At 41.5% G+C, this 25,988-nt stretch overlaps 1 protein-coding gene across 2 annotated transcripts in view; it reads left to right on the top strand.

Moving 5' to 3' along the window:
- The window catches only part of ACO1 (aconitase 1), a 58,947-nt gene that overhangs the window by 5,609 nt on the left and 27,350 nt on the right, over nt 1–25,988 (top strand). For both annotated transcript variants that reach the window (XM_055302346.1, XM_055302347.1), the window contains 3 exons: nt 17,698–17,816; nt 18,849–19,017; nt 20,049–20,186. In XM_055302346.1, the coding sequence (XP_055158321.1) occupies nt 17,720–17,816; nt 18,849–19,017; nt 20,049–20,186 (404 nt within the window). In that variant the 5' untranslated portion in view covers nt 17,698–17,719. The remainder of the gene's footprint in view (nt 1–17,697; nt 17,817–18,848; nt 19,018–20,048; nt 20,187–25,988) is intronic.

Below are 25,988 nucleotides of genomic sequence, written 5' to 3'. Positions count from 1 at the left end.
GTATAAAGTAACAAAAAATTATTCTTTATTGTATCTTTTTAGTAAAAAGCATGCACTGATGCTGGGGCAAAAATCTTTATATCCTACCCTTATGTTAGCCCAGTTGAACACCTGCACAGCCCTTGCGGACTTGCTTGTTGTCCTGCTTTCCTGCTCTTGAATTCATCCTTCTCTCTGCCTAAGAGTCAAAAGCCATCTGCCCTCATTCCTTCTCCCAATTCTTTCTATAGCCTTTCTCAATTCCCCTGGCTGTAGCTATCTCTTTCCAGATATCCTCCTTTTTTTTTTTTTAAGATTTTATTTATTCATGAGAGACAGAGAGAGAGAAGCAGAAACACAGGCAGAGGGAGAAGCAGGCTCCCAGGAGCCCAATGTAAAGGCAGGTGCCCAACCACTGAAGCCACTGAGGTGCCCCAGAGATCTTCCTTATGACCCTTATCATACTATAGTTATCTGTGTGCTTATCTTAGTCTCCTTGCTCGATGGTACTGTTCTTATAAAATAAGGAGTGTTTTCCTGATCTCCCTCTCTTCAGTGGTACTTAGCAATGCTCAATGCAGAGAAACACTCAGAAATGTATGCTAAATTAATTTGACTGAAATTCATTGATGAAAATTTTTTATTATAAAAGAAACTCATCACATTAAAAGAAAAATGTTCAGATATAGCCTAGGACCAAGAACATTTTATCTCACCTGCAAAGATTTGATTTGATTTGATTTTTTAACAGATTTTACTTATTTGAGAGAGAGAGTGCACACATGAGCAGGGGGAGGAGCAGAGACAGGGATAAGCAGACTCTACAATGTGAGGCTCTACCCCAGGACCCTGAGATCATGACCTGAATCAAAATCAAGAGTCTGAGGTTTAACCAGCTGAGCCACCCAGGCTCCCTCATCTGTAGGGATTTTCAAATATTTTAAAGAATTGTGATGAAAAGAATTTTCAATTTGAGCCAATATAGAAAGGCAACTTTTTTTGAGTAAAATAATTTGTATTAATGGTCTGTTGTCACTTTTTCATATATATATATATATATATATATATATATATATATATATATATATATATAAAATGTGTGTGTGTGTGTGTGTGTGTGTGTGTGTGTGTATCTGGAGCCTGTAGCTCTTCTCTGGTTTTAAAATATTTTTTTACTCCAGTTAGGTAACAGTGACTCTATGTTTTAGAATATCCATTGTATTTTAAAATGTAGATTTACATCTTTAGTAAAAAAAAATAGGCTACACGTAGGACCCACATGCCCCATGAAGCAAGTTGATATCAATCTCATGAATAATGGTAGCTCACAGGTATAGAGTTCCCAGTGTACACTCTGCTTTTGCCTATTCCCATGTTTATCACAGCAGCCCTGGTGAGCAGGGCAGGGCAGGGCAGGTATTGTTACTTTAAATCTGCAAAGAAGTAAATGTAGGGTTAGGGAGGTGGAAGGTATCTTGCCTAAGGCAAAAAGTGCTGGACTCTGTTTTAAATGTGAATTGGAAACCAAAGGGCTTTGGAGTTAGATATTGCAAACATGCAGATAGGAAACTTTTTCAATGGTGTATGTCTTTGGGAGACAGAGCAGATTGTTGAGGTAAGTATGTATCTTTTAATGCCAAAGAACTACTAAAGTGATCTCATACTTTCTGAACCAATCATTTCTCAGATTCCTTATGTTCTCCCTTAGTCTTTTGTTGTAAGAATTAATCCACCTTCTGATGAATTAGCTAGGCTCTTTTGCATAAATGCTGATGTGGTTCTCTCTCATTGTCTTTTCCTGACTTGAGAACTCTGGGCAAGCCCGCGTCTGGATAGACTCTGGGCAAGCCCGATCTCTCGCTCAAACAGATGTGTATGGAGGACTTAATTATTCCTTATCCTCATCATCCTTTTATGACCGTTATTATAAAATTACAAAGCAACATATACCTTGTTCATTAAGGAGGTTTGACAGTCTAAGAGTAGTATCCTCCTACATGATCACCAGGTCTGAATTTTTGGCTGAGAAGAGGGGAGATGAATAAATCATTGCTGACAGTCTGCTATATGCAGGAACTATGCTAGAAGGGTCACTGAAACAGTTCTGTAATAGTAGTGAGATAAAGACCAGCCTCAGGATGGTTTTAAGAGTGGTAAGTTTCATAAAAGCCTTATTTGCTAAGTGAAGGAATCAGTTCCATTTTTTTTTAAAGGAGGCTCCACACCCAGCATGGAACCCAACATGGGGCTTGAACCCCAACCCTCAGATCAAGATCTGAGCAAAGATCAAAAGTTGGACCCTTACCTGACTTGAGTCCCCCTGGTGCATGATCAGTTGCATTTTAAAGGCTGGCATTGTCTGTATTACAGACATCAACTAATCCTTTCAAAGTTAACTATCATGCAGATTTTGCCAAAATCAAGGATATTTTAGGAGAAATAGAGATTGATCCTCTAGTCTTAATATATGTACCTTAGAGTGTGAAGATTGTTTTAATATGAGGTTTCAGTTTTTAATTTAAATCTATTTGGTTAATTTGGGTTTTTGAATTCCGGGCCTGGGTTTGACTCCAAGGTTGGCCACTTAACCAGCCACAAGCCCTGGGCAGGTTACTGAATGCCTCTAATCCTCAGTCTTCCTACCTGTAAGATGGGATGGTGATGCCTTTCTCACAGGGTCGCTAATGGATCACACATTAGACAACGTGGCCGAGGTGGCTGGCATCCCAGTGGCACTCAGCACATGTTGCCAGCTTCGGTGCTTATGAACTGATTTAGCACTCATGGCATAGTGCCAACGCATTGCTGCCGTTCTTCTGAACTTTCTCAACCTAGCGCTCCCAAGCTCCAGACCCAGCTGCCTGCTGGGCATCTTCATCCCAAAGTCACCATAGCAAAAATCAATATCATGACTCCATTCTCAGTCATTGGCTCTGTCAGTTGGCCCAAATGAGGCATATAAGGAGCTGTCCTACACCTCTTCTTCATCTCTCATCCTCAGTCCATTGTGCCTTAACTCTCACTGGCATCTATTGCCTCTGACCTTTTTTTCTGACTCGGTGACTGTAATAGCACTATAACCTGCCTCCACAACACCAGTCAGCATCCTCCCCCTGAGTCAGGCACTGTGACTCCCGAGTGATCTCAGAAAATCAAATCAGGTCTTTAAAAGTTCAGCCTAGAATTCTTTAATGGTGCCTCCTGTCCTCAGGGTCTATCTGAACCTTGTTGCGAGGCCTCTGAGGATGTAGACCCTGCCCTTCCCCTTTCCCTCCTCTCCTAGCACTTCCCACATGCACCCTATATACTTGATCCACCTGGGGATCCTTTATGGATCCCACAGGGTCACACTTTCATGCCTTCTTTCACTTGTGCTCTTTTCTCTGCCCAGAATATTTTTTCATGACTCCCTCAGTGTAGTTCTGGGAGGCGCATAGATGGTGTTATCTGCTCCGGAGGCCTTCCTGCCCCCAGTCCCAGGCTGGATTAGCTGCTCTCCCTAGAGGATTCTCTGTCATCATCACCACTGCTGTAGCATGGGTCTTATGATACTGTCATTAGCTACTACCCAGTCTGTGTGTGACTGCGTATCCCTTTATCCCAGTGGTTTATAAATGTCACATGTAAGATATGAACCTACATCCCTTCTCTTAGACCATCCAGAGAGGCTTAGTACCAGATATGTTTAGTGCTGTTTCATTCCTTGTCACATCTATGATGCAATGAAGTGGCAGTTGCATATGCCATGTCACTGTGTGAGCCGCTGAAATGGAACTCCGCCAGTGCTGCTTCACAGGTAGGCTCTGGAATCTGATGGACTGGATTTTGAATTCCAGTCCATTATCCCTCTCAGCAAGCTTGCAGTGTAATTTTAGATATCCAGCTCCTAACCATGTCGCCATACTGCCAAGGGAGAAGAACCTGGCGCTCGCAACACAGGAACGCTGGGTCCTCCCGGCAATTACCTTTCTTTTGGAAAATCAGTAACTAATGGGTTTATACCTCAAGCGTCTGGGAGCTCTACTAGCATGAGTCATCCTTCTCTCCAGTCCAAGCAATTCTGAGGTGGGTGGGGATAGATGATCTCAGAAACTTGGTGATTTCGTGGAGATAAATGCTGCCCTATGAGACCCTGGCAGCCTGACACCCTGTCTTTCGTGGTGACGCTGTTTCTGATTCCTCAAATTCGAGTTAGAAAAGTTCACTACCAAGCATCTACAAAATTAGTTCAGAAGCTTGAGGAAATCATGCAGTTTTCTTAAACAGTGGATATCGATTAGGCCTGTTACATAATGCTTTTAACACAGTTGTCTGCTCCTACTCCACTCTTCCTGTTCTCAAAAGCTAGATGCAAAAGGACATGGTTGTGCAGATGTCATTTCTGTGGTGTCTGCAAGTGTCATTTTTGAAGCCCCACCAATAACTGTGGGTTGCTGCAGGGTCAGGGACCCACATTCTGAGAAGGAGCCGAGGACTGAGTCAGGATGCTTGCGGGGGCCCTGCCCTGTTTCTTCCTTTCCTTTCTGGCCCCACGATGACTTTCTTTTCTCAGTGCATCTCTAGAATTATAAATTCTGAAGTTCATGAGACTTTTCGTGAAACTGCTTTATTAGCCCACAGTGATATCCAACATTAAAACTATTTCTGTTCTTCTGAGTGTGTGCTACTGCAGTTAGCTTAAAATGAGCTTAAAGGATGTGTCGGGTAAGCCTTTCTCTTTTGGGAATTGCTGTCTTGGCTAGCCAGCCTAGAACTGGGAGTCTTAATGAGACAGGAGATGTCCAGTCAGACAGTGTGGTGGCCATGGCCCCTGTCCCTCAAATCTTGACTGTGGCCTTTGGCAGTGGCTGCATACATCTGCCGAGTGAGTCATGATCATTTTTGTGTTACATCCTAAAAATTTCCAGTGTTACTTAATAATGAAGTCCAAGGAAACAGAAGGGTTAGAAATCAGGAAGTAGCTACTTTTTAAATGCAGTCTAGTATTTTCACGGCATGACTTCGTTTCATATCAAACTTTAACAAATTCCGATGTTGGAAATTTGCAATTTAAACCAAGTGTAAAGCTAGAACACTACTTTATAGTTTGTTTTCCTTTTTTTTTTTTTAATTTATTTTTTTTTTGGTGTTCAATTTGCCAACATATAGAATAACACCCAGTGCTCATCCCATCAAGTGCTCCCCTCAGTGCCCGTCACCTGGTCACCCCCACCCCCCGCCCACCTCCCCTTCCACCACCCCTGGTTCGTTTCCCAGAGTTAGGAGCCTCATGTTCTGTCTCCCTTTCTGATATTTCCCACTCATTTTTTCTCCTTTCCCCTTTATTCCCTTTCACTAGTTTTTATATTCCCCAAATGAATGAGACCATATGTTTGTCCTTGTCCGATTGACTTATTTCACTCAGCATAATACCCTCCAGTTCCATCCACATCGAAGCAAATGGTGGGTATTTGTCTTTCTTTTTCTTTATTTTTTTTAAAGATTTTATTTATTTATTCATGAGAGACACAGAGAGAGAGAGAAGCAAAGGCATAGGCTGAGGGAGAAGGAGGCTCCCTGCAAGGAGCCTGATGTGGGACTCGATCCCGGATTCCGGGATCACTCCCTGAGCCAAAGGCAGACACTCAGCTGCTGAGCCACCCAGGCGTTCCTGTATTTTGTCTTTCATCACAGTTCCTACAGTGGCCAATTCTGCTGCTTCCTCACCTTGTCTCCTCCTTTTCTGTCCTCAAGCATCTTACTCTGGCCTCCTTGCCTTCCTCAGAACCACCTCAGGGCCTTTGCACATGATCTCACCCCTCCTCCGGATTGTCTATAGCTGGTCCCCTCACTTCCTTGACTCTGGTCCAAGTGGCTCCAAATTGGTGAGACCTCCTTTGATCTCCTGATGTCCTTTGCAGCCCAACAGTCCCTACTGCCCTCATCCTGCTTATCCATAGATCTAGTCACCATCTGACATTCTGTTTGTATATTTATTGAGTTGTGTAGTCTGCCTCCCTCCTCAGGAAAGCACTGCAAGGGCAGGCAACTTTGTCACTTTTGTTCCTGGGTGTATCCCCACTGCCTAAAATAGTTCTTGGCACATGTTAGGTGGTTAATATAAATATGCATTGAATACTTGAATGAATGAATCATAGAATTTTTTCACTATTAGGGACAACTAAACTTATGTGATAGATTGAGAAACTGAGGCACAGAAAGTTATACGGCTCATTTCAAAATGGACCTCAATCATTTCAAAACTGTTATAGCTCTTTTTAAAAATCTAGGACTCTATGTGGAGCCTTCTGGTCAGTTGTCCAGTCCAGTCCGGGGTAACACAAAAGAATAAATGAAAATTGATAATTTAAAATTTTAGCAGAAAACCCACAAGTTACTATGTAATGGCAAAACTTTCTGATACAAAAGGCAGAGTCTTATTCATGTTTACAGCATAGAGTGCACATTGCATATAATTAGTGCTCAAGAGAAATGTGTTAATAGATTTGGTTATATTGTTATAAAGCCATTCCTTTCTGCAAGACCCTCCTTCTGCACTAGTCCCAAAATAGACAGTTATTCTTAGGGCTTTTTATTCAAAATTTTTTCAGTATAAGTATCCCATTTAAGAGTGTGTGTGTGTGTGTGTGTGTGTGTGTGTGTGTTTAATTTCTTTTACAAATAGCTGACATGATCAAAGAGGTGACCTCATCTCTGGGAAAATCCAGAAATATTTAGTTATTCCAGTTTTCCAGATGTAACTACATCAAATAAAGCAAAGAACTAATCTTTCTAGTTCTCCACTTTGTGAAAAAAATCCAGTTTTCAAGCCATGATGGTTTGCTGGCCTGAATGGTTCCGACCTCAGACTTATTTATGCTTACATAGACATCCTTGGAATCTCACTTTTGACAAAAAGTTGTTTATAAGTAGCATGATGTTTAGATATACAACAGTCAGTTTGGGAAGTGGAGCCAATTAATTTCTCTTTAAGCATAAAAGAAACGAAGCACAGCTAATCCTTATAGTGAACTGAAGTGAACTCTAGAAATGCAGTGACATTAACTTTAGAGTTGGAAGCTGTGAAAATTCAGGATGGGCATATTTAGGAAAACGTGAGAAGAGAGATGGGTAAACCACATGAAATACAAAAGAAGCCTATTTCTGTTGTTTGTATAGATTTTAAAAATCCACTGTGTGTCTTTAGAAATCTTAAATAAATAAACAATTCGGCAGATATATTGCCTGCACTTTAGACCATTCTTGACTAACTACCTGCAAACTCTTTAAAACTATGCAAGCTGTCCTGGAAACTGATACGCACACTCCCAACTCCCAAAAATAAACAAAACCTCTATCTTCCCCACCCCATTACTGGCAGGAGTTCCGCTGCTCAGGCTTACTCTTCTCTGCTCCTTCCTGCTGGTGTATGGAAATCATGTGGTTGGTTGTGGGGCCCATTCATGTCTATGCCTCTTTTTCTATCATAAGGTAACCTGAGGGGATTCAACCCTGATAACAGAAGCAGCTAAATACTGGATTTATATACTCCAAAGGCTGGAAAGTAACTTGAAGAGATGAATCTTACCGTATGTGACCACTGGCATTTAGTTAAAGTCAGTTGACCTTTCCACGCATTTCTACAAATCTGGCTGTGCCAAAATAAGCATCATGGTGTGGCATTCACTGCCAGCAGGGTGTATGGTCTGAGATGTGGTTTAGCAGTGTGCTGCCCATGCTCTGTACTCAGTCTCCCAGACAAAACCTGATGTAGGAAAGATGTTAGGGTTCAAAGCTGATGACCAAGAAAGAATTCTTGAGATGTCTTTGGTGCAAAAAGGTGGTTTTATTAAAGCACAGGGACAGGACCTGTGGGCAGAACAGGTAGGGGCATGAGGAGTGGCCCATTATAGACTTTCAAGTTGGAAGGGGGTTAGGGATAGCTTAAGCCTTCCAGGTATTTTAGAAACAAGGTTTCTAGGATCCTAAGGGGGGCTTATCTATTGTTGGGAAAGGTCATTTATTATTGTTAAGTAAACCCTCAGTCATGAGACCCTTCAGATGTATAAATAACGTGGGTCATGATTGGAGGATGATTGCCAACATGTATAGGGGTGGGTAGAGATAAAGGAAATTTCCAAAGGAAGTTTTATATGTTAAAGTAGACTTACCGGGTCCTGGGAGGTCAGACTAAGATTGCCTTTTGCCCTTAGCTAAGTATTAACATCGAGGCAGCTGTGTCCCTAGAGGAAGGTCACTCTGCCTGTTTCAAGGACTTGTTAATGGGCCGTAGATAGTAAGGAAATTTAATAATTTTTCCTCTGCTTTTATTTCCCATATCAAAACCCATCTGTAGGATTGCTGCCTGGGCTTGGGAGTTCAGTCAGAGTAACAGGTAGCAGAGCCCACTGATCCGAATGGGGATTTTGCCTGTGATTCAAGCTAAAGGGGCCGCTTACCTTGCTATATAACCCGCTAGGTTCATGACGTACCTCAGCATGGAGTCAAACCGCCTAAAGATTTGAGGGCTTCATCATATTTGATGGGCTGTCTTGCCTCTACAGGGTTACAGAGCCTGTCCTTATCCACATTAATAGCTCAGAGATGAGAACATTCGGTCACTAGAGGCCATCTGAGTGTCACTGGGTTTGGCCTGTCTGGCAGTTTACAAAAGAAATTCACATGAATTCACATGACAGAGGAAGAGACATGAAAAGTATCCACCTTTACTAGAAATTAAAGAAACACCCAAGATTAGCTTTTTAATCTCTTAATTTGGCAAAAAGTAAAGAAAAAGAATCATGTTGCCTGGTTGAGACACTTCCATTCCCTGCCTCCAAGAAGAGTCATAAATTGGCACAGCCTTTCCTGGCCACATGGTGATGTTTAATGGGACGGAGACATGCAAATCCTTTCACCCAGCTGTCCTGCTTCTAGGAACCAAAAGCTAGGAATTTCTATTAAGAAAATGGATTGAGGATGTACTCCAAGGAGAGTGTACAAAGATTGCAGCATTGTTTGAATGTTAATACTTGGAAACAAACTAAGTATTTTAATAATAAGAGATTTAAGTAAATTGTTGTATATCTGAATGATAGATGTTTATAGTGCAGTTAAAAGATCTAAAATACCACAGATGGCCTGATAGATTGCTGAGTGAAAAAAAGCCATTTACAAAACAATGTGAGGTCGAACCCATTTTTTAAAGAAATCCTAATACATTTAAAAGTTGTGTTAGGTGAAACTTCAAACTTCAGTGGTGACTTTTGTTTATCTGCACTTTCTAATTTTTCTGTAATGATCATCTGTTTCTTAGTGTAATATTTTTGAAGTTATCAGCCAAAAAGACAAGGTTCTGGCAGGTTTGGTCTCCTGCTAGGATTGTTGGCAGAGAGGGGTGGGGGAGAGGGGGTGGGAGAAGGTGGTGAGAAGGAAGGGGTCCCGCTTGGATTGATAGGCCTGTAGGAAGTATTCAAATGGTCTATCCAAAGTGAAATAAAAACCATTCATGGATTCTTTTCAGAACCATTGCACTGGGGGATCCCTGGGTGGCTCAGCGGTTTTGGGCCTGCCTTTGGCCCAGAGCGCAATCCTGGAGTCCTGGGATTGAGTCCCGCGTTGGGCTCCCGGTGCATGGAGCCTGCTTCTCCCTCTGCCTGTGTCTCTGCCTCTCTCTATGTCTATCATAAATAAATAAAAATAAATTTAAAAAAAAAGAACCATTGCACTGCATCAGTGGATGGTGAAGGTCATAGTTTGGGGAGCAGAGTGGGTTTCTCTAAAGAATAATAGTAACATATTTACTTTTTCAATAAATCCTCATCAGACATTTTGATTTTAAGATTTTATTTATTTATTCATGAAAGACACAGAGAGAGAGAGAGACAGAGACACAGGCAGAGGGAGAAGCAGGCTCCATGCAGGGAGCCCTATGAGGGACTCGATCCCAGGTCTCCAGGATCATGGCTTGGGCCTAAGGCGGCGCTAAAACGCTGAACCACCCAGGCTGCCCCTCATCAGACATTATTAAATAAATAACTGTGTACTGTGGTTCAGGAACTTTATGAACTGTTCCATCTTCCTTTTAAAAGATACCGCCCAAGAAGTCAAGTTTTCATTTCTAGATACTATTTCTTCCTGATGAAATATCCTCTACAGGTATTTATGTCAGGAAATTGAAAACGACTGCTTCAGCTTTTTAAAAAGTAAATAACAAACGAAATCATGCTTACAAAAAACAGAACTTGGATTCTATTCAGAGGTTGAAAGTCCTTCCCACTGGTCCTGCCCTTTATACAATGTATTCTTCTATTTAGGGATAATCAATGTTAACTTTATTTTAGATCTTTCTTTTGTATTCATTGACATATACAATGGTGTGTGTGTGTATGAATGAATATATACTAATAGTCTTAAAGTTTTTAAATTGGATTCTAGTACATCTATTATTTGCAACTTTTTCTATTTCATTATATTACTTAATGTGAGTCTTTGCTCACATCTTTTTTAAAGATTTTATTTGTTCATGAGAGACACAGAGAAAGGCAGAGACATAGGCAGAGGGAGAAGCAGGCTCCCCATGGGGAGCCTGATGCAGGATTCTCAATCCCAGCACCCCAGGATCATGCCCTGAGCCAAAGGCGGATGCTCAACCTCTGAGTCACCCAGGTGTCCCTTTGCTCACATTTCTTACGTTGCATCTGAGTAAGGAATTGTATCTTTGATATTTATATCAATAAAATTTATTTGCCCTTATTCTGTCTCTCAGAATAAATTCAGTCACCCAGGGCAACTTGTTAAAAACTTAGCCCTAGCTCTAAGTTGTTTTCCTAAAGTTTATTATTTTTTGTTTGTTTGTTTTTGTTTTCCCAAAGTTTAGCTGTCAGTCAGTTCCCTGGAAATCTGAACCACATGGAAGGCTCAGTCAATGATTAGAGACCTACCTCCCAAAAGTGCCAGCAGAATGTGATATGTAGTGTGTGATACGTGAAAGTGCTCAAGTTGTACTTTTCTCAACTTTACTTTTGAAGGATTTTAAGCATTCTTTTTTCCCCTGCCAGAAATTTGCATTTCACTTGAGAGAAAATCAGCTGTATTTTCTTCCTAGGTCTACCCCTCATAAACCTAGTGACCCCACTTTCCTTCTAGGGGTCTCTGTCTCCTGGTCAGGAAAATGCTATAGCATCTCTAAGGTTCTTTCCAGAAGGCTCAGCATTCTCTCATTCTGTCTCATCAGCTCCATTAGCATCTAGGACAAAGTGTCCTGAGGGTATGGGGTGGGGAATGGGTTAATGCCCTGCCACATATGCACAAATGATGGTGTCCGAGTCATTTGCAGGTGTCCAACATTGCGACCAAAGGTTGGTTGGCAGCAAGACTGTGGTTGGGAGGAACCACAGCTCTGATCTCCCTGCAACTTCTTTACTAACAGCATGGTTCAGTTGTTAAACGTCTCAGATCTGTCTGCCTATGCCTAATGTTTAGCGTTTTTAGTAATTTACTTTAAAAATCTGGTGTTCGGCACTCTTTCCCCACTCCCACTCTTCTGTGCATCTGTGTACAAGATGTACCTGAGGGCATCATGACATTGTACAAGTCACCCAGCTGGTATTTCAGGATAGTTTAGCTTTGAAAGACAGTGTTTCTCAACCAAATAATTCTCTTGATTTTAAGAGTGTGAGCTAGGTGTAGGGAAGGGCTTCAAATACAGTGCAAGTGTCTTTTTAAATTCCTTCTGTTTAAGAACTGTTCACGTGTGCTACTTGATTCAAAGGCCAGGGCGAATGTTTAGCAATCCTGTAATGAACACAAGTATTCATGAACCACAAGCTCCAAATGAACTCCAACATCACTGCTTATGAGACATAATTTCCCCTTCTTAACTTTCTTATTTTTAAAACTTCTCTCTTTTTTTTTTCTTGGCCTCCATGCGATACTATCTTATTCTGTGGAACAGAAAAGGTAGCACCCATGCATATTTCCATGTATATTACTAACCCTTCTCCTAGCCCCCCAAAAGAAAATAACTAAGATAACACACCTCTCTCCCAAAAAATCCAGTGACTCTCTCTGTTCACGCCTTCCTTTTATTCCTATTGAATGGGGATTAGGTAAAACAAAACAAAACAAAAAAGGCAGGAACAAACCTGAAGGAAGGCAGGATAGGGATAAGAAAAGAAAGGAGTTGAAGCAATGACAATGAGGTGTGGGCTTTATGCAGATGTGGGAAGTAGGGAGGGCTCTCTGGCCAGTTAGCTGGGTTTTTAGATAAAACCAGACGAGGGGTAGTTTTAGAGTCTGCAGGATTTGCAGTAATACTTGAGGTTTGAGGGTGGGGTATGATTCTGGCCGAGGAAGGCAGACCCGGGAAGCATTTATGATGCCTTGATTCTACTCTGGGTCTCGACTGTTCTCAAGCTAAAGATCTCTCCCTCCTACCTGCCTTGGAATATGGTAGTTTTTGGCTTTCTCTTGGGATCGCTGAAGCATGGGGAGTTCCCTATAAAGCGATCTAAGACAAGGAGTGATGATAGCATGAATGAAACCTAGGAGGGATTGAGGGATTGCGGGATTGCCAGAGCCCTCCAGGGGGTATGAAAGGACTATTTCACAACTTGGAAGCAAAACCAGTTTTTGGTCACCAAAACACAGCTGCTGTTGCTCACCTATGGCTCAGTAAAGTGTAGCAAGGGACATGTGACAATGCCAAGCTCAGACCAATGTGCTGGGTAACCCTTGGAAGAAGGAGGGGTAACTGCAGTATTCAGAACTGAGTCCCAGTAGGATTTGTCAGGCCCATGAGTCTCTTCTGGCTTTTTTTAGCTGTGGGGTTGATTGGTGACCTCTCTCCAGCACCCCCTTTAGAACAGCAGTTGTTGCACCAGGGGAGGTGGCGTGAGGTGGCTGGAAAGAGCCAGGATTTAAAACCCAGCTCTCCGCCTCTTACTAGGTTAGATGTATGTCCTCAAACATGTTCTTCCATCTCTGAGCTGCAGTTTCCTCCACTGTAAAATGGAAATAATAATACTCTTTAACCTACAGAGATGTTGCCAAAATTAGATAAGATGGTATAAAGCACTGGGTATTTCTGTACCGGTATGCAGGTACTTATATGCCGGTCCTAACTAGTGACAGATTCCTTTCTTTTTTAGCTTCTGCAAGTAGAATTTGGTTCACGGGACGCCTGGGTGGCCTGAGCGTCTGCCTTAGGCCCAGGGCGTGATCCTGGAGACCGGAGATCGAGTCCCAAGTCAGGCTCCCTGCATGGAGCCTGCTTCTTCCTCTGCCTGTGTCTCTGCCTCTCTCTCTCTCTCTCTCTCTCTCTCTCTCTCTCTAAATAAATAAATAAATAAATAAATAAATAAATAAATAAATAAATTATTTATTTAAAAAAAGAATTTGGTTCATTAATATAGTGAAATGAGAGTTACGTAGTTTCTCCTTTTTTTTTCTTAAGATCTTATATATTCATGAGAGACACAGAGAAAGAGGCAGACACACAGGCAGAGGGAGAAGCAGGCTCCATGCAGAGAGCCTGATGCGGGACTCGATCCAGGGACTCCGGGATCACATCCTCTGCCAAAGGCAGGCGCTAAACCGCTGAACCACCCGGGGATCCCCCAGTTGCCTATTTTCTAAGGAAAAAGTGAGGCAGACGGTAGAGCACTATACACAAAGCCATTTCCATAAAAGCTGTAGCGGTCACTTTGGGTCACTTTATCTGTTCTGAACTACGCAGGCAGGCTTTGTAGGGGAGTGGGAGGAGCAGGGATTGTGTGAGGATCCCAAAATTCTGCCTCAGGTGTTTGTAAGCTACAGGGAGGCAAATGGACCCGTTTCTTCCTCACCGCATCATGGCCAGTATGGGTACAACTTAGCAATTGGTTTAACCATAGAATTTTGGCAAAATGGAAGCTCTTGGCCCCTTTAGGGTTCGACAGAGAGAGAGGGGCGATTCAGAGACTCAAGGCTTTTGAAGATGGGAATGACCCACCCCGCCGGGTTCTGCAAGGATCTCCAGCGCTGCCCCCCACCACAGAGGTTCTCTCATGTCCCACAACCTCTGTGGAGACACCCTTCTCTCTATCCATTTCCCAGGCAGACAGTTTTACTCTTGCAGTTCCTACTGTTTGGGGTGGAAACATTAAGTCAAGAATTGGAACTGATAGCAAATCAATGGGAGAATAGGATTATTGCCTTTTTCAACTTACACCTTCAAAATTCCAGTCAGTGGAATTATTAGTCTTGTTTCCCAGTCCATGGATTTGGCAACTTCTGCAGACAGGTGAGCTCACCTCTTAATAAACGAGCGTATTTTTAGGGCACGGCACTGGCTCCCCCTTTAGTGGGGATGAGTAACAGATCTCTGGCATCTGTGTGGCACTTAACTGCGCTCTCCCCTCCTAGGGGGCGACTCGGTGACTCCCCCCCCCCCCAGGCCGCCCTCTCTAGCCTTTGCCTCTTTAGTTCCATGCACCACTTTTCCGTGGCAGCAGCCACCCTCCAGTGGCCCACACAGGTCACCTCTGGCCTCCTCCCTCCCGTAGTCCCTCCGGGAGCCCTGCTGCCCTCCTGTCCAAAACCTCTGCCCCCAAGGTCGCTCCGCGGGTGGCACAGAGCCCATAAGGTGTGTTCGTGTGGCCTTCCCGCTGCAGAACCACACAGCCATTTAGAAACCTTTAGTTAGGGATGCCTGGGTGGCTCCGATTGAGCAGCTGTCTTTGGCTCAGGGCATGATCCCAGATTCCTGGGATCGAGTCCCACATCAGGCTCCTTGCATGGGGCCTGCTTCTCCTCCCTCTGCCTGTGTCTCTGCCTCTCCTCCTGTGCCTCACATGAATAAAATCTTAAAAAAAAAAAAAAATTAAAAAAGAAAAGAAACCTTTAGTTACCCAGATTTCTAAATCAGGAGAGGTCATGTAGAAATCCAGACTGCCAGGCTTGCTTGAAAAATCGGATGATCTGTCGACACCAGGCTAGGCTAAGTCCCTGCACGCAGCTCAGGGCTGGAGCCGAAGGGCTGCTGCCCCCTTAGCCGGCACACTCTGCCCCTGCCTCCCTGGTGCTGGGTCCCTTCCCCTCCGTGGAGGCAATTTCATTGTGATTCCCTCCGCCTGGCAAACATACAGCTGCCATGGGATTTTGCTGCCTCCTAAATTAAGTATCTGTTCCTCACCTGGCACTCCGGCATCCAGCCGTGATTCTCACCTTAAAAATTGGTTACAAACACCTGGAGACCAAACACTGCAATTCCTGCTTACCTCCACCTCCCCCATCAATTCTAATTCAGTAGCTTAGGGGTGAGACTCAGGAATCTCTGTATTTTTTTTTTAAGATTTTATTTATTTATTTATTCATGAGAGACAGAGGCAGAGGGGGAGGCAGTCTCCCCATGGGGAGCCCCTTGCAGGACTCGATCCCAGGACCCTGGGATCACGTCCTGAGCCGAAGGCACTCAATCACTGAGCCACCCAGGTGCCTCCGTTTTATGTTTTGTTGAAGAAATGGGCCTGTCTACGGACACAAGAACCACCTGTCACTTTTTATCCCCCAGTCATTTCCTTTACAAGCATACTTCATTTTATTGTGCTTTTGCTTTGCAAATACTGTGGTTTTTACAGATTGAAGGTTTGTAGCAACCCTGCATTGAGCAAATCTCTTGGCACTATTTTCCCAACAGCATTTGTTCACTTCAGGTCTCTGTGTCATGTTGTGATAATGTTCATAATAAATCCATTTATTATTATATATCATATGGTAATCTATGGTCAGTGGTTATGACTCACTGAGCGCACAGATGATGGTTAGCATTTTCTAGCAATAAAGTTTTTTTTATTAAAGTACATTTTTTTTAGACATAATGCTGTTGTACACTTAATAGATTACAGTAGAGTGTGAACATAACTTTTATATGCACTCGGAAGCCAAAAACTTCATTTGGCTCCTATTATTGTGATATTTGCCATATTGTGGTTGGGAACTGAACTCACAATATATCTGAGGTATGCCTACACATGTTATTTTTTTTTTCATTTTACAGTAATATGTTGACCATATTAGTCATCCCCAAAATATGTTGAATATTTAAGTATTCATAAAACCCCCGGAATAATTGGGGAAATGTTACTGTTTTTTTGTTTTGTTTTCTTTTTTTTTTTTTTTTAAGATTTTATTTTTAAGTAATCTCTACATCCAACATGGGGCTTGAACCCAAAACTCTTGAGATCAGGAGCCGCTCCTGACCCGCTTACACTCCACTGGCTGAGCCAGTCAGCCCAGAAACATTACTATTCTTATCTCAGAAGACTCTTGGGCAATGGATTGGTTGAAGGATTTTTGCCCAAGGGTTAGGACTGGAAAGCAAGTCATCTCTTACTCCAATGTGTTTTGCTCTGAGTTGTACAGTGAAGTTTTTTGAAACCTCTGTTTCTCTATGTGGTGGAAGCCAGGAACAGTGTCCTCCCTTGTTCACTGCTTATAATTTATACAAGGATCGGGACGCCTGGGTGGCTCAGCGGTTGAGCGTCTCCCTTAGGCTCAGGGCGTGATCCTGGAGTCCTAGGATCCAGTCCCACATCGGGCTTCCTGCATGGAGCCTGCTTCTCCCTCTGCTTATGTCTCTGCCTCTCTCTCTGTGTCTCTCATGAATAAATACAAATCTTTAAAAAAAATTTTAAAAATTATACAAAGACAGCTAAGTCCTTCCCCAAGCTGGGGCAGAGGGTCTCCTCTGCACACATCTGGGAAGTTTGCATCTTTATGCCCCACTGCAGTAACCGAGATTACCTAATGGGAATGCTCTGTTGACACCATACGCAAAAGTGAGTCAGGAAGACTTTAAACTAGCACATTTATTTTAGATGCTGCAGAGACTCTTAGAACAGAAAATACCTGCTTCCAAGCCCTCACTTCCCAAGTTCAAGTTTATACAATTGCATGTCACCCACTATGGACCTTTTACTTTCTGTCCAGCTCAGAAGTCTCTTCATATACTGAGGATTTACCCTGAGACAAAACATATCTTATCAGTGGAAGAGGGTTGGAAAGTTATAGACATAAGACAAAAGAAGTTTAGAATTTTATAATCTCTTAGGAGTTGAATGCAGGCTTTCACAATAGCCTCACAGAGGCCCATTTTATTTGCTAAGATATCATTCTTGTAGTCCTGTATGTCCCTCCTTCCTGCTACGTTGAAAAGATAAGTGATATCTTGAAGTGAATATGTACCAAGTGATATATTGAAGTGGATATGTACCAAAAAGAGGGCAAACACTCCTCAGAATAAATGAGATCCAGCTTTTTTTTTTTTTAAGATTTTTATTTATTTATTTTAGAGAGAGCAGGAGCTTGAGCATGGATGAGCATGGGAAGGGGCAGAGGAAGAAGCAGGCTCTCCGCTGAGCAGGGAGCCCAACTCACAGCTCCATCCCAGGACCCTGGAAGCCGAAGGCAGACCCTTAACTGACTGAGCCATCCAGGTTCCTTTTTTTTTTTTTTAATTTTTATTTATTTATGATAGTCACAGAGAGATAGAGAGAGGTAGAGACACAGGCAGAGGGAGAAGCAGGCTCCATGCACCGGGAGCCTGACGTGGGATTCGATCCCGGGTCTCCAGGATCGCGCCCTGGGCCAAAGGCAAGCACCAAACCGCTGCGCCACCCAGGGATCTCAGCCATCCAGGTTCCTGAGGTCCAGCTTTGAGAGTAGAAATTAAGTGTTTTCTTTTTTTTTTTTTTTTAGGGACACGTGGCCATCAAGAATCATGAGCAACCCATTTGCACACCTTATTGAGCCTTTGGATCCTGCACAACCAGGAAAGAAATTCTTTAATTTGAATAAATTGAAGGATTCAAGATATGGTAGGCATATGGTTCTCTGATGTAATTGTTCTCACAGCTATCAAGAGTCTTGTTTGCATAATAATTAAGCTATGTAATTAATTAGCCTTTAGGAGAGTTGAAAGAGGGAGTTACAGAAATGGCTGAATGGTCTTGGATTAAGCACACAAACACACGCCACTTTCTTATGTTGCCTGTTTTTAAGTAATAATGATTATATAAATATGACATTTATATAACATTTATAGCATATAGAGTATTTGTGCACATATATTATTTAATCTGTATAACAACTCTGTGAGGTCATGTTTATAAAATGTAAGAAGTCCTAAGAAGCTGAGGCCCAGGGAGCATCAATGACATGATCAAAAAACGACTGTGGGTACCAGAATTGGATAAAAACAGTTCTTTTTTTATTCCAAATCCTCTGCTTTTCTACCTTTGCACTCTGGTCTTTCCCAAATAATATTGGGATTAATATTGATGATACAGTATTTCTTTTTTAAATAAACAAAATAGTTTTTTCAGGAATTACCATTGTTTTATCCTCAAACCCATTATGGTGTTTATGCTTGTGTTTCCATTAAAAGGTATATATGACTATACTTTGATCTTAATTATAATAGTTGTAAAGAAGTTATTTTCTCATTTTCTCATTTCTTAAACAGTAGTTTTCATAAGAAATATTACTCTGTGTTACTTGCCAAAACGTAATACAATAAATACCTAGACTGACTTCTTTCATGGTAACTTAAGAAAAACTCTATTATTGGAATCCTTGGATAAGGCAATAATTTATTATGAAAAAATTAACTATAATATTTATCTTTGCCTAGTCTGTGGGTATTTTCTAGTACCGAATGTCTTTTAAACCCATTCGATATGGTTATATTTTAAACTGTTGAAATCAGTTTAAATTTACCCTCTTCCCTGTTGGAGGAGTAGTCTAATGCCTTGTATCAAGTTTATATAGAGATTGGCTTTAAATAGCTCTTATGATAAGGTGTCTCATGGCTTTTGTTTGTTTTGTTATGCTTTCTCTTTTTTCCCTAGAACGCTTACCATTTTCTATCAGAGTTCTCTTGGAGGCAGCCATTCGGAACTGCGATCAATTTTTGGTGAAGAAAAATGACATTGAAAATATCCTAAATTGGAATGTCATGCAGCATAAGAACATAGAAGTGCCATTTAAGCCTGCTCGCGTCATCCTACAGGACTTCACGTGAGCCTGATATCACTTCACTTCCCTCTTCACTGCCTCCCTTGTCAGCCTTTAGAGAGTGCTTCACATACACACACACACACAGAGTGCCTGTATAATTGATCACCCAATATCCAGACACTTTTGAAAATGTAAGAGGTCTGTTGTCCTGGACAGCAAGAGTTTGTCTCAGATAAATTCGGATGTATAGTCACTCCACCTTTTCCAATGGCAAAGGTCATCATCTTTGGTCCTGGAGATCCTATTCTTAAGTATAGTGGCAGAAGATGGAAGAAATAGCATGGAGTATAACTGTCTTGGAATCTTGTCTCCCTCACATCCTATCACCCACAAGCCAGTTTCAAACAGCCATCCCTAGAACACTGATGTGCTGTCACCTTAGGGAAGACTTGTAGTTCACAAGGCCCAACCTGTTGCCATTCAGCCTCAGTTCACACCTTGCCATTCCCAAGAGTCTTTACTTCCCATCATGGCCTGTTTTTTTAAGACACCGTCTTTCCATTTTTAAATGATGTTGTTTTATTCCTTTTAGAACCGAATTTCATTTTTCTAGAGGACAAATTTTATACTCTAAAATAATAAAAAGGAGAGAACCACCTAGTATAAATTTGATTCATAGCATACTTCTCTGAATTACATCCATTTCTTTAAATTTGATCTGAAGTTGGAGGTATGATCCATGTATCTTCTCTAGGTCTTTATCACCCCACCATGTGAATGGGAATCAGCCATGGCAGTAACAGACCCAGGGTTTTTAAGTGCCTACTTTCCTAAGGTCTCTATTTAGACCACATTTGTTGTTAACTTTAGTGCAGTGACAAAATTGCATGTAGAGATACCACTCAGTCATGGCACTTCCAATTTCTGCTCAAAGAAAGATATATAGAAACTTCCACTTTTCTAAGTCATCCATTGTCAGACCCACTGATGACACTGTGTCACGGCCAATTGTCAGTGGAGGCAAAAGCTGAAAAATCAAAGTACACTTTATTCAACAGTTTTGTTTTCTGCTTAATTCTCTCTTTTCTCAGAGGTGTGCCAGCTGTGGTTGACTTTGCTGCAATGCGTGATGCTGTGAAAAAGTTAGGAGGAGATCCAGAGAAAATAAACCCCGTCTGTCCTGCCGATCTTGTAATCGATCATTCCATCCAGGTGGATTTCAACAGAAGGTGAGAGATTAGGACGGATACTTGGGTTTTCTGTTTTGTGCAAAGTCTTGGAATTCACGTCTTCTTTATGTGTGTATGTAGATAAACAAAAGAAGAAATCTTTAAAAGATGTATTCAGAAAAATTCAAACTTACCAAAGATTTTCCAGTAAAGGGTGGGGGGGGGGTTCTTTTTTTTCTTCTTTTTTTAAATTTATGATTTTTTTCTTTTTACTTCTGGTGCCCAGGCTGAAGGAGAAAGCAGCTATCTGGTGATCACAGAGGCTCAGGAGGGCAAATGGGAACCCACAATATCTCTTGAGGCTTACATCAGAGCTAGTGTAGAATCACTTCTCTTCACAGTGACATTAATCAAAGCAAGTCACAGTCAAGCCATAAATTAGGGGTGGGGAAGTATATTCCATCTGTTGTAGAAGTAGCTGCAAGATTACACAGAGAGGGGACGCCAGAGTGGCTCAGTGGTTGAGCATCTGCCTTCGGCCCAGGGCGTAATCCCGGAGTCCTAGGATCGAGTCCCACATCGGGCTCCCTGCAGGGAGCCTGCTTCTCCCTCTGCCTGTGTCTTTGTTTCTCTCTGTGTCTCTTCTGTGTCTCTCATAAATAAATAAATAAATCTTTAAAAAAAAAAAAAAAAAAAAGAAAGAAAGATTACACAGGGAGGGCAGCCAGGTGCTGCTAGAAGTCTAGTATCTTAACCAAGAAGAATAACTAAATAGTTATCATCAACTCTGAGTGGGGAAAAAAAGAACTATACCACATTCAGTGCTGGGGAAATTAATTATTTGGTAGAGAGAGTGATTCCTGTGAATTAAAGCATTAATATTTTTTAAATTAAATCATCAAAAATTTCAGAAAAAAATTTAAGTATGTGCCAAATGTCTTGAGAAGGACCTTTCTAAATTTAAAAGAAATGAATGGGGGCACCTGTGTAGCTCAGTGGTTGAGCATCTGCCTTCAGCTCAGATCAAGATCCTGGAAACCTGAGATTGAGTCCCACATCAAGCTCCCTACAGGGAGCCTGCTTCTCCCTCTGCCTATGTCTCTGCCTCTGCCTCTGTATCTCTCATGAATAAATAAATAAAATCTTTAAAAAAATATATAGTAAAGCCCAGCAGATAAATGGGTAAAAAAGTAGACATTTCACAATGAAAGGAAAAGCAATGATAAGCGCTATATGAATCCTTTTCAACTTCAGAAGTAATAAAAAAAAAGTAGATTAAATCCTTGAGATATCATTTTCTCTTATCAATAGAGTTAAGATTAGAAAATAAACATTATTCATTATAAAGGTGTCCTGAGGGAGACACTTTTATTCCCTGCTGATAATACTATAAATTAGGAATGATGAAAGCAGTATGTATGAAGATTATTAGAAATTGTCATATCCTTTGTCCTGGAATTTCCACTTCTGAGCATTACCCTTTATAGATAATCTGGAATTCACAAGTAGCTTAATGACTAAATAGTGTTCATGACAGTATTTATAATAATGGAAACCTAGAAGCATTCTTAATGGCCAACAAAGGAGAATGATTTACTAGATCATGATATGTCCTTAAAGTGAATTATTAGGTAACGTTTACCATTATAATTATAGAATGTTTAATAACACTTGGAACGTGCTCATGTCACAGCTCAATGAGCCGGATATAAGTTGCACGTAGAGTGTGATCTCAGCTAGGTGAAAAGTTGTACAAAAACTAAAAGATTGGAAAAAGAGATGACAAACTGCTGAATGATTTATCTCTGGGCTTATAACTGTTATTTATTTTGATGATAAGAGGCTATGGTTTTTTATAACAAAAAATCATTTAAGAGTATGAAACTATTCAAAGAGGAAAAAAAATAACTTTCCTTGCTTCCTTAAGGACTTAAGTGGGTTCCATACAGCCTAAAGAGAAATGTAGTGACTGGTCATTCTCAGATTAATGTTGTCAGTATCCAAACCAGATAAATTCCGAATAAAGAGAAATCTGCTTTGTCCCCTGAATTGACAGTTCTTGGAACAGACTAGATACTCAGCAGCTGTTCCCTTTCCCTTGGACTCTAAACTCATCCTTAGGCAACTTGTCTTTTTTTTCTCCTTAAATCACATGAGCTCAATTTAATGGTTTGGAGTCAAAGGGAAAAATTAAAAATACATACACAAAATGTTATTCTATTTGATAACAAGGATATTTCCTAACACCCCACTTCAGAAGTTATAAAAGTAGCCTCACAAAATCATGGACAATTTTATCTTTCTTGGAGATTCTCACTGGTGTTGATGATTTACCTTTATTTCACTGCCTGGAAGGTAAAAGTACAGGGAAGCCAGAATTGTAACTGTTTTAATGTCTGAAGTCTTTTGATTCAATATTCAAAGAACTCCTGACTGTTAAGCAGTATGAATCTGGGTAATTGCAAAGTTTGCTCTATTGATTTTTCCTCTTCAAACCTTAAAATCCATCAACTCTGGTTTCAGTTTTTTATGGACTCTTTTCATTTATACTGCAGTACTGAAAACATTATTATGGAAACAGCAAAGTCCGAGGGGATGGGGGCAGGACTTTGATCCAAACTGATATCCAAATCTAGCAAACCCCCCCCCCCCTTTTTTAAATTAAAGAGAACATTTTTGTTAGGAGTGTTTTCATTGGTGGTGTTTTGTTTTTATTGCTCAAGGTTGGTTTTGCAATTTGACCTCCCAGTCTCTTTCCATATTTTTATAAGGAATTAAATGTGATATGCTTCAACTTTTGTGGAACTGTGTGCTATGGGCTGATTTCCAGCTATTTCCAGAAATGAACTAGAAAAACTGTGGAAGGGGTTCTTGGATGTTAGATACTCTGATTTAAGTATTTCTGAGCCCTTTGCCTCTTTTGGATAAGAATAATTGGCGTCACCATTTTTAGGAATGGAGGGTCTAACTAACTCATTATTGTAAAGTTTTTCAAAGTTATCTCAAAAATAACTTAAAAAAAAAAATCCCAACATATTAACATGACGATTTCTGAGCAGATTTCCTGGGTATGGAAACTCTCTCCTCAATAAATACTGTTTGTGAATTTCTGGAGTACCATTAAATGGAATACTCAGAAACTTTGATATACGTCCAAATCTGAATTCAAATTATGTAACTGAGGAGAAATTTACTCTTTAGTCCATGAGGCCATTCGTATTCAGAGAACTTACTAAAAGCTCAATCGATTGGTGAACTTAGGGAAGTTCTGAGTTGTGGAAAAAATCCAAATTCTAGGTCTATTTATTCATTCCAGGAACTAGAACTGTTAATTTGAGCCAAAAAAAAAAAAAAAAGTGTTTTGTTTTAATAAGTAAATAGGTTTTTACTTGAAATTAACCTATCTTAAAATAGATTAACCATTTCTGGCTTCTGTTTGTCCCGTGAATATGTTGTTTATATCACACTGACGTCCCAGCATTCTCTGGGGTGACTCTTGCCGTTCCAACCGTGCTTTTGTGCTGTGAAAAGTTCTCATGTCCTTCTAGCACTGAAGACAAGAGGGTAAGGGTCCCTGACTGGCCGTCCACAAGTGTTCAGAGCACCATAGAAGGACTGGGGAACCAGAGGCAGGGCTGCATATGATTAAGAGCAATGTTCGAAGATGCCTGTCTTCCTTTTTTTTAAGTTAAATCTACTTAACAGACCTCTGTGTGCCGGCATTTGCTTAAGAAACAGATTAGTTTAGAACTGAACTAGTTTAGAATTAGTTTAGAATTAAAGAACACATGACCTCAGGGAGTTGGTAAATGTAGTAACCAAATCATCCTGACCCAGGTTGTCCATAGGGTTCTACCTGGAGAATCACTTGATCCAGGTCCGGAAGGGGTTTAAAAGGAGTGAGTCCTGGAAAAGGCGCTCTACACAGAGAATGCAGCATGAGGGAAGCGAGGTGTGGGAGAGCATGGGGGCTGAAGCTGCGGCTGAAGCTGAATGCAATTTGGTCCTGGTGATAGAGGTTTCATATTCATATTTCATATTCATAAAGGAAGTTTGAGGTTACACTGAAGGACTTTGTTAAGGCAAGGGATTCGTGCTTTATTTAGAAGATGGGAAGCCATTGTCAGGTTCCAGATGGGTCCTGATGATCTGTGTTTAGAGAATGGTCCCTAGTGATCGTACAAAGGTAGATTGACAGAGGAGCCAGCTAGGCTATTTCTAGAAGAAATGCTTCCGTAGTTGTAGAAACTAAGTGGTGGGAGGGGAGGTCATTAGATGGGGATGAGATTCAGAAAGGAAGCTTGCGTGTTAGGGGTTATCCCGTTGACTGTGTGGTGTTCAAGGTATTCCTGATGCAGATGCTCAGCATACATTGGAGACGTGGATGCGGACTTAAACAGACAGATGGGAGCTGGAGGGATGGAGCCCTCAGTGTATTAGTGAGAAGGAGACAAGTACCTTGAGGAATAGCCATACCTGGTCCAGAGGGTCCAGAGGCTCTGCTGTTCTGGGGGCAGCATTCTTGTCCAGCCTTGTTTCTCTCTGTTGGCATCTCTCCTTTCTCTCTTTCTACTTGTTGCTTTTCTCTAACACATACACACACCTACAGACATTCATACTCTACATCAGGGATCAGCGATTTTTTTTAAGGGCCAGGAGTAAATATTTTAGGTTTTGTTGGCTACATACTCTGCTCACGTATTTTTTTTTTTTTTTTGAAACCACCATTAAAAATGTAGAAATTACTGTTTGCTTCAGGGCCAAACACGTACAGGTTTTGGGCCAGATTTGGCCCATGGAGCTAGAATTTGTGGACTCTTGCTCTGAGGCACCCTCAGGAACTAATTCCATTAAAGCAACTGACACTGACCTTGGCGAGTATTCACACCAAGAGAAAAACAGGGTGGTAACTGAATGGAGCTTTTGTAGAGTAAATGATAAGTGCTCCCAGTCCTTCTTCCCCAAGGAGCACCTCCCTATCTTTACCTGGCAGACTCCACTTCGTCCTTCAGTCTGCACCAATATCATTTTCCTCTGCAAAACATGCCTCATTTCTGGTCTGAATTTGCAACCTTTTCTGAGTGTTCCCTTGGCACCTTGTACTTCTTGTATCATGACATTGATTGTCACTCTCTGATAATTGCCTGGTTGCTTCTCTGTATCACTGGCCAGGACTCTGAGCACCAAGTGGGCAGTGCATGCACTGCGTTTGTACCCTTGTATTCCCAGCAGGTAGCACAGGGTAGGCTCTGTGAATAAGTGAAGGAAGAGGGTGGATGAGAAGTAGAGAATGGCCCCATAGCCGTCAGACCCGGGCTCAGATGATGGCTCTATAATCATCAAATGTCTGGCCTTGGATAGGTGAGCTAACTTTTCGGTGCCTTGGCTCCTCTCCTGCACATAGAGGTAATAGGGGTACCTCTGGGAGAGATTGTCATGATGATTGATGAGTTCCTGCAGGTAAAGCACATAAAGCCTGTGTCATAATCCTGCCCTTTGGCTCTGTCTGCCAGGGTTTGAATTTCAGCTCCACTGTTTACTAGCTGTGTGATCTTTTTTTTTTTTTTAAGATTTTATTTATTTATTCATGACAGACACAGAGAGAGGCAGAGACACAGAGGGAGAAGCAGGCTCCCCGCAGGGAGCCCGAGGCGGGATTTGATCCCCAGATGCCCTGAGCCAAAGGCAGACATTGAACCGCTGAGTCACCCAGGCGTCCCTATCTGTGTGGTCTTGAGCAAGTTTCTTAACCTCTCTGTATCTCAGTTTCCTTTTTTGAAAAATGTGGCTGTTTGTTGCATCTAACTTAAAGGGTTATTATGGAGACTAAATGAGAAAGTAAATTTTAAATACTTAGAATAG

The sequence above is a fragment of the Nyctereutes procyonoides genome, unplaced genomic scaffold, assembly GCF_905146905.1.
Source record: "Nyctereutes procyonoides isolate TBG_1078 unplaced genomic scaffold, NYPRO_anot_genome, whole genome shotgun sequence".
NCBI lineage: Eukaryota > Metazoa > Chordata > Mammalia > Carnivora > Canidae > Nyctereutes > Nyctereutes procyonoides.
The sequence above is the reverse complement of the archived record's forward strand: the minus strand, read 5'-3'. Positions and strand labels throughout refer to the sequence as shown.